General features: G+C 40.7%; 2 protein-coding genes and 1 long non-coding RNA gene across 5 annotated transcripts in view; 2 read left to right on the top strand and 1 right to left on the bottom strand.

The window, feature by feature from the left end:
- Window positions 1-222: 222 nt before the first annotated feature.
- Window positions 223-7,292, top strand: nudt4a (nudix (nucleoside diphosphate linked moiety X)-type motif 4a). Its single transcript, XM_077567420.1, has 5 exons — window positions 223-590; window positions 4,658-4,768; window positions 5,663-5,707; window positions 6,009-6,096; window positions 6,769-7,292. Exons 1-5 carry the CDS (start codon window positions 441-443, stop codon window positions 6,960-6,962), a joined length of 588 nt encoding a protein of 195 aa, XP_077423546.1. The 5' UTR covers window positions 223-440; the 3' UTR covers window positions 6,963-7,292.
- LOC144053226 (uncharacterized) lies at window positions 5,244-11,731 on the bottom strand. The gene is made up of 3 exons (XR_013294361.1): window positions 10,656-11,731; window positions 5,811-6,845; window positions 5,244-5,721 (listed from the first exon to the last, which is right to left on the bottom strand). It is a non-coding gene; the product is annotated as an uncharacterized LOC144053226 (long non-coding RNA).
- Window positions 8,245-12,522, top strand: part of eea1 (early endosome antigen 1) — a 29,855-nt gene continuing 25,577 nt past the window's right edge. For 2 of the 3 annotated variants that reach the window (XM_077567411.1, XM_077567410.1), the window contains exons 1-3: window positions 8,245-8,380; window positions 10,516-10,593; window positions 10,677-10,789. In XM_077567411.1, coding sequence (XP_077423537.1) covers window positions 8,357-8,380; window positions 10,516-10,593; window positions 10,677-10,789 — 215 coding nt within the window. In that variant the 5' untranslated portion in view covers window positions 8,245-8,356. Of the gene's footprint in view, window positions 8,381-10,515; window positions 10,594-10,676; window positions 10,790-12,522 lie in introns of those variants that run through there. The other variant, XM_077567414.1, reaches the window with a different exon arrangement.

Below are 12,522 nucleotides of genomic sequence, written 5' to 3'. Positions count from 1 at the left end.
TAATAGCCTAAACATTGATAATCATTTTTTCTACCTGTTTTCCAATTATGTTAAAGACAGAAGCATTAACTTTGTGCAACTTGCAAAATGACATTTACTAAAATAAGTATAGTTATTTTTCAGGGCAGGCTCTGCCACAGCCAATATGGCCGACTTGCTGACGAACAGCAGCAACCGGTCAACCCGCTCAATGAAGTATCTATTTACGTCTATGCTCCTAACTCGGGTAGTAAAAGAAGCCCGCCGACTTCAGACATGAGTTTGTGGTTTGTGTGACATCAGAACCAAGCATCTATCTCCAATTAACTACCAGACGCAGCCTGACGCGGATGAGAAAAGGTCGAGAGATGAATGACGCATTAAGTCCACATTTTGTAATTGCGACAATAATATTATCTTCTGGACTCGCGGACGACTGAAGCTCCACGCACTTCCAACCTATGAAATTACTTTTATTTTTTTCTGCGTTTTTACACCGAGGACAATTTTACATGATGAAGTTTAAGCCCAACAAGAGCAGGACGTATGACGACGAAGGATTCAAAAGACGAGCGGCGTGTTTGTGTTTCAGAAGTGAGTCCGAAGATGAGGTAAGACCTACTGCTTCTTTTTGTTGTTCAACAACTGTTCAAAAGTTGTGTACTTTATATTTGACAACATAGTTCTCATACATGATTGCAAGAGCTTTTATTGGGCTGGTGGTGCGTTCAATGGAACGAGTGCAGTAATAATATTTAGACTCCATCCAGAAACCATGATCATGTGCTCACAGCAATTTTCCAAATTAAGACTTAAATCTTTTTATTATAACTTCACGCAGTGTTGACAAAGGCTGTGTTGTTAAAGGTCTTGTATTCTACCTAATGAAGTGGCCGACATGTTATTCTCATGGCACCCCTTGGTGATCTGATCCAGGTTGTTTTGTTCCCAGCCGGACTGGAATAAGTAAAGACCACAAAAAGATATCTGTTATCTTTTTGGCTATTATTACTAGGGCCCAACAAATGTGGATTTTTTTTTTTTTAGGCTGATGCTGATTCTAGTATTTGGCAGAATAAAATTCCGATAAGTGATTAATTGGCCAATTAATAATGATAAAAAACAATAATTATCTTTTTAGTCCCTTAAAGCTGGCAAATAAATATATATATTAATTACAGGTCATATTACAGTTAAAATTTTTATTTATTTGTCATTTAGTATTTGTATAACTTGACAATTTTTTCCCCTGGTTTTCATTTTTGTTTTTTGACGGGCGAATGTTTGAATATCATTATCTTTGTCTTATGTTGTGGCGTTTTTTAAAAAAAAAAGGGGGGGGCGTTTGTTTATTGTTGTTGCCATTTTTAAAAGGGCTAATATCGTCTAATGAAAACGGATAGCCGATTTGTCAATTGCTACTACATTGAATTTGCACTGCTTGGACTGTTGTTGACCATCCCCAAAACATCACGATTGTTAAAAAAAAAACAGGCTTTCAAATAATGATAAACCATTAAGAAAATGTGAACGTCAGCAAATAAATACATAATAAATAGACTTTAACATTGTTACGGGTTAGTCTGTACAATTTCATCAAAAGTCTTTAGCTTCTGTGTGCTTGTGTCTGCAGGGTGGACCTTTCCCACCCCATCAGAGCTCTGCTAGAGAGGTGGTGGTGGTGTTGGTGGTAGGTGGGTGGGTGGGGAGGTGTTGAACGTTACACGGTGTTCTAAACACTAAGTGACTTATGAGCTGCAATTTTTAGAAACATGGTGCAGGCTCTTGCTGTCCCCTGCAGATTTGCTTTCATGGCCCCCCTGTGCTGCTAATCTCTCCACTCTACTCTCATTTCTCCTCATTGCCGGCCGGGTACTCTTCACTATGTCCTGTCTTGTGAAAAAAAATCACGTACATGTACAGTATTTGTATTTGGATTGTAGTGCAGGAAGAAGCAGTCATCTCACACGTCACACTACATTCTGTTCTAGTCTTTGCTTCCATTTTGCACACGTCACTATTTCTGTGGAGGAGTCCCGTCCGCATACCAGTGTTGACAGCCATTGCCCTATTTGTTTTGCTTTGATGTAATACATTTACATGAATACGATGCCCGAAAAAGTAATTGCCCCCTTCCTGATCTTTTGAACACTTTGTGCGGGATCACTTAAAAAGCATCACTTGACCTTTGCTGGACCCCCTGCACTTTGCCTAGTGTAGTTTGCCAGGTTGCAGTCAACATGGGGCTGCACTTCATCCTGGAACACCTCGACAGCGCACGGACCTAAGCCAGAATCCTGTTTATGGACTTAAGCTCTGCGTTCAACGCCGTCATCCCGAAACTCCTGCCTGTGTCACGTCTTTGTCATAGTTGCTGCAATAAAAGCGTAGCTCATACTATCGGAGACAAATTCCTCGTGTGGTTTTACATATTTGGCCAATAAAGATGATTCTGATTCTGATCAACCTGCAACCTAATGCTTTTCCAGGCCTTGTGTGTTTCTGGTAGAGGTGCACCGATCGATCAACCTGCCGATTTATCGGCAACGATTTCCTTAATTTTGGAAGATCGGTGATCGGCCGATCCCGTAAGAATAAACTGATCTCATCTCCCTCCTCAGAGGTCTGAAAAAGTCAGCCACTGTCCTGTTCTGCTAAGGTGACTAATAGGATTTTAATTTTTATTTGAGAGAACTACTTCATGTGCAGTTAAAACAACCCATTTGTATTAGTTCACCGATATTGTTCAATGTTCCAATAAAACAAGATTGGAATACTGAAGGTACTGTATATGTTGCTTGTAATGAAAAAAATCGGTATCGGCAGGTCAGACTTATTAAAAGATCGGTGGTTGGCCAGAAAATTGTGATCGGTGCACCCCTAGTTTCTGCCCCCCACCTTTCAGTCTTCTCTTCAGGAACTGTGGTATGCCCTATTGGGTTAAGTCCGGTGATTGACTTGGCCACTTTTTCTCCCTTTGTTGTGTTGGCACTGGTAGTGCGTTTTGGGTCTTGTTGCATGATGAAGCTTCTCTCAATTAGTTTGAATACATTTGACATACATTAACACTCTGTGTTGTTGTCCCCTTTTGAGTATGCTGATGCTGCATAGGATTTAATGGCAGCCTCGAGATGGTGTGGATTTCACGTACCCAATGTGCTTGGCAAGCAACCACATGACTTCTGCCGGCAGCCTTTTTCTTGACTCTTGCGTAGGTTTATAGAATGGCTATTAGTATGTTAATAGTATAACCTGCCAGGGGAAGGAAGACTGTGTATACCTAATAGAGAAGATTCTGTTTTTTTTTTTTTTTTTTAAGTGTACAACCAATAGGCCTTGAGGGTTTGCCACAATGTACAAAGCACTGGTAAGGTAATACTCTACAAATGAAAAGTTAATACATTGAAAGTGAAAGCGTAGTACAAGTAAATTGCACTACGCGTTTAACAAAAGTTCACGTTCTCAACAAGACCTGTCCTGAATGACCTCTATTTGACTACAGGACTGATTTAAGCACACGTACGTAGTAGGGGTGGCAATCTTTGAATGTCTCACGATGAATTTCTCATGATTTTTGGGTGTGTGATTCAATTCAAAATCAATTTTCAAAGAGCGATTTTTTTTTTATTCAAAATGATTTCATTGACAATGATTTTTGCTTCAATTTATAGATGTTCAAGGAATTGTAATGATCTACTCCAGTCTGACTCGCTAATGCTAATTAGTGCTCTACTCGCCGCACTTTTATCACTCAAAAGAACGGCTCCATGCTGCAAAAAAAGAACTTTAATTGGAATAACTTAATTGTGACTTTTTCCTTCTACTCTCTAATGTGGCTACAACTTAACAGTGTATCAGACCGCGTGGAACCACACTCACCCCAATTGGCCAAATTGGGTACAACATGAATAGCGCTCCCAATAAAGGCACACACAAAGAAAGGGAAGACGGTATAAAATTATTTAAATCAAATCGATTTTGGGACATTTAAAAGCGATTCTGAATCGTACTAAATGAGAATCGATTTTTTTGGGGCACACCCCTCGTACGTAGTGTGACCTAATTGCACAAGAAGATAACTAGGACTGTGTGTTGTCACTGTTGACAACTATCTGCTGGGGTCATTAACCTCCTCTGCTAAGCGCTCTTGTTTTCACGCTAAATGTAACTGCTGATCCAGTGGTTTTAGAAAAGCCTGTTGGCCGAGTGTACATGCGTACAACTGTCTGCGTTTTGAGCATGTGCTTGAATGCCATGCGGATTTGTCTGTAAGACCGCTGTCAGTACGTTTCAATGCTATTGGAGAGCATTTTGTCATTTGATTAGTCTGATCGAAAGTGGACTTTAATATGAGCCCAGAATTGGAGAAGGTTGGTGGGGGTACTCCTTAGCAAAGAACCAGAATTGTGTTTTCATGGAGGATGGTTGAAGTCAATGTCATTTTTCACACACCAACAAATGCATTCTTGGGATTTTAACCACACAGCCTCACACATTGGTCAGTCCCCTCTGGGGCCTTGCAAGGTTGTGCAACATCACCATGGAGATGGATTCATAACAAAACAAAAAAAAATCAAAGATCCCATACTCAAAGCTGATATGACATTGCTTGTATTTCATTTGGCAGTCCATCTCGCAGAAAAAACAAGTTATAATTCTTCTTTTACATCTACTGGAGGTGCTACTGGTGAGCAGCAGCCGACATCCGGAACGATGGATTGTGCCGGGGGGAGGAGTGGAGCCCGAGGAGGAACCCTGTGGGGCTGCTGTCAGAGAAGTTTATGAGGAGGTAAGGTCAGATCTTCAGAAAGATGGACACTCATTCATGCAATATGCCAGTAGCAAGATCACATACTGTGATGCAGATACGTGTCAAGATAATATTGGTAATGCTTGACAGCTTCCATCCATCTATTTCCTGTTCAGGGTCACTGGTGAGATGGAGTTTATCACTACTGGACTGTTAATCTTTTCTTCTTCCTGGGGGTGGCGTAACATGAAATCATTGAGAAGCACTGGTTTAAAGAGAAGTTCTCTGACCTTGCTAACAGTTTCGGCTATCAGCTAACAGCCTGTGAGTGGATTTGTCCTGAAACGGGTCGGGGGCCTGGAACAAGGGAACAGCCCTAAATAGAAGCAAACATTGCTTACCCGATGTCGTGTTTGTATAAAATTGGGTTCTACAGATGGCAAGAAGTGTTTTACCAAAGCAAGTCATTTCCCCCCTACATAGCAATTTTCACAACGCTCTCACCTTGGTAAACATCGGGGATGTTTTAGGCATCTTTTTCTTTTCTTTTTTCCCTTCTCCATTTTTTGTAAACGTCACATGAGAGGAGCTTGGTCACCTTGCTCACTCGCTCATCTCTGTTGCGCCATCTCACCTGCAGATGGCGGTGTTGACAAGGCATCGTCTGGTCTTCTGTTGTTGTTGCATTTCTTGTCCACCTTGTTCTTAATTTTATTCGAATATTATCTATCATGAGTATTCCAATGCGCACTATCATTGACTGGTGAGTGGTGACCAGTCCAGGGTGTACCACACCTTTTTGCCAAAGTCAGCTAGGATAGACTCTAGTTACCTATGACCCCAATAAGGTCAAGCGGTCAAGAAATGGATAGCTCATTCAATATCCATTTGGAAATCTCTCAAATTGTAATGCTGGCGGAATGTGTTTTGCAGGCTGGGGTTAAGACGAAGCTTGGCAGACTTCTGGGAATTTTTGAGGTAAGCCTGTAAAACTGTCACAGGAATTTTTTGTTGAATCCACACATGAAATATAACAACATTTATTGTAATTAAAACACAGAACAGCTCTGAATCTGGTTACCTTCTTTTGATACTGTTACCCTTATTTTGTTATTGTCTTCAGTTTTTTTGCTGCTAAATGGTTGTGTTCCTTTTGTGTCTGTTAAGAAACAAAATAGTAATAATTACAGTTTGTGCACCACATTTATCCAACAGCTTTACACAATGCATTGGTACAGCAGAAATTAAAAAAATAATGTTGTCATCGAAACCTTTCCAGGACAACCAAGACAGAAAGCACAGGACACATGTTTATATCCTCATTGTTACAGAAATACTGGAGGTCTGGGAGGACTCTGTCAGCATAGGTAACGTTCACATTGCCGCTTTTACTCGCACATGAATATGACATTTGGATTGCAGTATGTTTGCTTATATTTTCTTAGGACTAGGAATAAATAAAACCTGTTACTTTGTTGCTTTTCACATGAACTGATCATTGACAATATGAGACCGGTTGTCTGAGTTCAAACTTCTTAAATAATATCTAGGAGAGCTGGATAAGTTAAAAAGATGAATTCATATTCTTGCAAAGAAGGAACAACAAGAACACTTCTCTAAGCTTCTCTTTTATGCATTTGTAAGTCAGCCCCCATTATTTTCATTAAACATGGACTATGCTATCTGTCTTCCTTTGTCTTCTCACATTCTAGGAAGATGGTCCTGTGTGACTTCAACTTCGGATTATATCAGGAACAGGAACAATGCCCCATTCACAAACCAACTCAATCAGTCATTAATCATTTCTAATCAACTTATGTGTGTTTATTTGACCTCCGAAGACCCTCCTAATTGAGTTGTACGGGTTATAGGTCACATTAATTTAAATTGAAATCCAACCAGTGCTGCTTGTCACAATCTATGAACGCAGAACAATGAAATCAAAAGCATGACAAGTGTGATGTAGCTCCCCCTGCTGGATGATCAGTGTAGTGCAGCATGCTAACAGTTTCCTTTCTCCCCTCTGATATTGTATGCAGGAAGGAAACGTAAGTGGTTCAACGTCGATGAAGCCATCCGTGTGCTGCAGAGCCACAGGCCTGTCCATGCCGAATACCTGCACAGATTCAAGAACACGCGTAACTCCACCTGCAACCCAGTGTGTAACGGCAACACATTGAGCTCGCAAGTGATGGACATCAACACTCCTCACTATGTTGTCAGTGCAACATGAACTTTGGATCTCGTCAACTGACGAGAAAGTCTTGAAGAACTCCAAAATGGACCTAAACGCACTGTTGCCTACATGACTTGCAGAGTTTTACACGATGAAGCACGGATGCTCACGAGATTGATTTGAAAAGCATTTTGAGGGTGGCTTGCAGAGTGCCAAAATGTCTTCAAATAATAGTTACAGTTGTATGTGTATTTTTTATAGCGATCATCACCTACTGGTTGAGCAAACGTGTGTCCCTTTAATGCTTTCTCGTTATTTTTATTAGAGTGTTGCGTCTGCACTTTAAAGGTCTTTTTATTCTTGATGATTAAATAATACAATATTTGATTGTTGTTGCAGCTAGTGTTTGCTTGGTTTCCTGGTGCCCAGTACTGACACGTGCTGCCTCTCAGAGAAAGTCATAATGCTCAAAATGCCTTGTTGACAAGTCATTAAGGAGTATATCATGTGCTTGAAAAAAAATGCAAAATTATGTTTGTGAACTGTAAAGATGTAAACTAAAATAACCTCATGTAGCAGACAGCGAAGGGATTCTGGTGGTAATATTTAGTATTAAAATTAAATCACATCTGAATGAAGTCTAACATAACATAATTTATTATGCAGTGTACGAGGTGTTCCAAAAATGTGAACCATTTGAAATAAGAATATTTGATTAACTAAATAAAATCAAAATTCCCAAAATATATTGAAAGTGATATAAATTTTATAACTTATTTTACAAAGCATAATGAATTGACTGATTAAACTGAAATGTCATTTTTTTGGGACACTATTAAAAATATTTGCTTGTGTGTTTTCGACAAAAATGACAAACCTTGCTTTTATCTCAGTGTTTTACGATTTTGCAATTTGTGTTCATGCTGACAAATGTGAATTGAACATATGGAGTTTTTGAACTGTTGAATTTAATGAATGGGGTCAACCTTGAATTATAACGGAATTTAAAGTATTTTTGTGACTAAAAAGCATTTATTTATTCAATTTTCTCGGAAATCACCCCTACTATTCTGTCATTAATTCACAATTACTTTGCAAACATCATTTGGAAGGTCATACTGTTTTGTCATCAAAATTAACACAGAGCATTTTTCCTCTTCATTGATAAGCCCTCGATCTTGTAACAGGCAATACATGTTCTTAGAGAAATGTGCTGGTCATGTTGTTGGTGAAAAATTTCTACTAAAAATAAATGCCCACCAACGGTTAAATGCTTTTGTATTTCCAGACGATCTGACATGTGTAGCGTCCTGTTCAGAATAACCATCCCTCCCATGACCCGCCCCTTCTCTGTTTCTGCCTGGTCTTGGTCAGGTGTCTGGTACAGCGACGTAAACTTTCCTTTTGTGAAACCGATTCGGGTTCGCGTTGGGACAAACGCTGACAAGGTCATGCTCAGACGGATATTACAAATGGTAAGCTTCCACGACAGCAATCCGAGCTATATGACGTTTACTGGAGCCAAAAGTGATTTATTTTTATTATTTTTTTGTTGAACGTAGGCCCGTCCTTTTCTGGATTCTACCGGGGACGCGCCATTTAGATAAGAGCATGTCGCGGATGGGCGGGGTTAATGTGTTCGAGCCGGCAATTTACGGACATAGGCGGAAATAGCACATCCCGCCAAGTTGCGGGAGATTTATCAAGCGCTCCCAATGCTGGGGTGCCAAAGTTAGCATTAGATGCTAACCCGTTTAAATTGACAGTGGTTACTTTATTCAGTGGCGTATCAATATAGTACGTGTACGTAACAACACACCAAACCACTACATAATTCGGCGGCGTGGCATCGTCAGCGTCGTGTCTTAAATGAACGACATCAACACATCATTGGCCACCAGATTCTCATATTTGTTTGGTTTCCGTTAGCATTAATGTTGGCTTGATTCATCAACCATTCCATAAATGCTAATCGGCGTTAGCCCCATACTGACTGCTGCTACATCCTTACTTTGCGGTTTGACCAATCGTAAATTACCACGTGAAGGTTCATTAAATTCCATTCATTGCAACATATAACGGTGATGTGACCTTGGTTGTATGGATACAGTGTCTACCGCATAACTTCAAATGTGCTGTCACGTATTCTTGCGACACATATGTTCCGTATGACTTCATTTCCCATGATTCAGTGCAATTTTGTGAATTGCGAAATCTCGGCACATACAAGACAACATCAGATCTAAAGTTGGCTTCATAAGTGGGTCCTGTACTACGCCCTCAATTGCATGTGTCACATGAAAGGTTAAAAGTTATGGGCTATCTGGAGCGTGTCCTAGCATACTCTGGAGAAGGATTAAAAAAAAAATATATATATATATATCTCCATCCATCCATTTTCTTAACCGCTTTTCCTCACAAGGGTCGCGGGGGGGGGGGGGGGGGGGGGGTGGGGTGGGGGGGGGGATGCTGGAGCCTATCCCAGCTGGCTTCGGGCAGTAGGCGTGGTACAACCTGAACTGGTTGCCAGCCAATCGCAGGGCACACAGAGACAAACAACCATCCACACTCACAATCACACCTATGGACAACTTGGAGAGTTCAATTAACGTGACATGCATGTCTTTGGAATGTGGGAGGAAACCGGAGTACCCGGAGAAAACCCACGCAAGCATGGGGAGAACATGCAAACTCCACCCAGGAAGGCCACAGCCCGGACTCGATCTCACGTCCTCTGCACTGGGAGGCGGACGTGCTAACCAGTCACCACCGTGCTGCATATATATATATATATATATATATATATATATATATATATATATATATATATATATATATATATATATATATATATATATATATATATATATATATATATATATATATATATATATATATATATATATATATATTTACAATTTGGAAAACTGCACCATTTAAAGCTATCAGTGAACACGGCCTTTCGTGACGTGTGATGATGGCTGTGGGAATATTTCTGTGCTATAATCTGATGAAGCTATTGGAAAGATATGACACGGTTTTATCTTTTTGTCTGGGCCTTGCACTTACACCCATGCATTCCTCCTTTTTGTCCATTTGTCCTCATGTGGCAATTAAAAGGGGGGGGGGGGTGTAGCATAGTTATAGAGACAGTATATCACACACCCAAATGCATATGCGATAAGTCAAGAATTCAAGGGTCCAACTTTTCCATCCGTGCAGCATGCAAGCTTGTCATGATAACAATTTTCTCAGAACGGTTACATGTATGTAATGTAATGTGACCATTTATTGATTCCGAAAAAAAAAGCTGTTGTGTACATTTTATTCATCAAACAAGAAGTTGCCATAGTCATTATTGTGACAGGCCTAACTGCACTGTATTTGTATTTAAGCTGTGTCTAATATTAGACACCTCTCACACTGTTATATTTGTCTGCCCAGAATATATATTTTTATATAGCTTTTGTATTAGAAGTCATTAGCACATGCTGGTATACTCAGTAGATAATGCCATAAAGGTACATAGTTTTTCCCTTTAATGTGATTGAAGTGATTGCCTTTATACTCAAGTTTAACAGATCCTTCAAAAATATTTTCTGTTTTCCAGACTCCTGGGAAAGGAGGCTCCCAGAATGCAGAGTCGGAGCAGCCCAGTACAGAAATTAACCATGACCAAACCTCTGAGGTAGTTAAAAAAGATTTTTTTCCCCCCTCCCCTTAGCAGCAGAGCTGTAACAGTTAACTTACCACGTCGCTATCCATGTTTAGGGCTTCATCTGTCCTCAATGCATGAAGTCCCACAGCTCAGCAGAGGACTTGTTCAAGCATTACGAGCTGTTCCACGACACTGGAGACCTTCCTGCTCATGTGGCCCCTACCAGGTGGGATTAATTTATCAATTTATTTCGATACCACTTATTAGGAATGGGTTTTTGACTGCGGCCTGGTACACATATATATATTTTTAATTATAAAACTGATGAGAACAGACACATCTGGAAATATTTTTCGAGTGTTTCTGAAGAGAGCCGGAGCCTGAAGCATTATAAGATGGTGACATCAACGAGAAAAGACTAGCTTTGGAAAATACTACTTGTGTCTGGGATACCCACATTTATTTAAAATAATGATATCTTGTAGCACATATTTATCTTTACTTGTCGCCACTTCCTTGTCTCTCAAGTCAAATGGACATGGAAATATTGAAGGCCGAGTACACATCTCAATTTTGCCTGTTTCCAAACCAAGGGTGTCAAACTTCCCACAATCTTATGCCTTATAAGATTGACTTATCCTAATGTCTGAGGTGTGTTAAGAGCGGATTTGTCACGATAATAGGGTCCATAACAAGTTGGGCCGACAATTTTAAATATTGAACATATTCATTGATCAATATTCACGACCAAAAATCTATGTGTGTGGGGGAAGTCGACAACTCTTGCACCATTTGACCGCGCGGACTGTGACGTGAATGGGATGTTGTCAATCATAGAAGCACCCTGACTGACTAACAAGGGAGCGGGGGTTAAATATAACAAAATATGTCCTAGCCGATATCCATCCAACCATTTTCTGAACTGTTCATCCTCCCTCTAGAGTCGCAGGTGTGCTGGAGCCTATGCCAGCTGTCTTTGGTTGGTAGGCGGGCTACCCAATGTCATTTTTTTGTATAACCGTGGGTTGCCAACATTGCTACACTCACGCCTCCGCTTCAGAAACAGTTGGCAACAATCGGCGCGTAACCAAAAGTGTTTGCTATTCTTTACTTTGTGTTTGTGAAATGATGTGTGATCATACGAGAGCTCCGCCTCAAAGGACTGGATTTTCTTAAAAGCCAATTTCAGATATCAATGCCTTCTTAAAATAATCGCCTTAGTCTTTTTTTTTTCTAGATCTTTCAGGAAACACAAAAAAAAATGAACCATTTGCATTATGAGGAGAGGATTTAGGCAAAAAAAAAAACTACTTTTACGATGAATTATTTTAAGAGGGTGACGATATGGACCTCCGCCTGAGTAATGAGGGGGCATTTAAGTCACAGTGATGTCTTAAGATACAATTTTAATTTGTTCTTTGACCACACTTGCTTACAACTTAAAACACTTGTATCTCAAATCCCATTTCCTCATTGGAAATGAAGGGAAATGTTGTTAATCCGTTCCAGTCCCCGGAACAAACCCCAAAAAATGGTGTAGAGTTTTTAAGATGGAAAAATAGCACTCTAGAAGTATAATATTGTACTTATAAAAACAGAGTGGTCCATCCATCCATCCACCCATCTTCTACCGCTTATCCGGGGTCGGGTCACGGGGGCAGCAGATTTAGCAGGGAAGCCCAGACTTGCCTCTCCCCAGCCACTTCAGCCAGCTCCTCCGACGGGATCCCAAGGCGTTCCCAGGCCAGCCGAGAGACGTAGTCTCTCCAGCGTGTCCTGGGTCGTCCCCGGGGCCTCCCGCCGGTAAGACATGCCCGGAACACCTCCCCAGGGAGGCGTCCAGGAGGCATCCAAACCAGATGCCCGAGCCACCTAAACTGGTTCCTCTCAACGCGGAGGAGTAGCGGCTCGACACTGAGTCCCTCCCGGATGACCGAGCTACTCACCCTATCTGTAAGG

This window comes from Vanacampus margaritifer, chromosome 6, assembly GCF_051991255.1.
Source record: "Vanacampus margaritifer isolate UIUO_Vmar chromosome 6, RoL_Vmar_1.0, whole genome shotgun sequence".
Lineage (NCBI taxonomy): Eukaryota > Metazoa > Chordata > Actinopteri > Syngnathiformes > Syngnathidae > Vanacampus > Vanacampus margaritifer.
The sequence above is the reverse complement of the archived record's forward strand: the minus strand, read 5'-3'. Positions and strand labels throughout refer to the sequence as shown.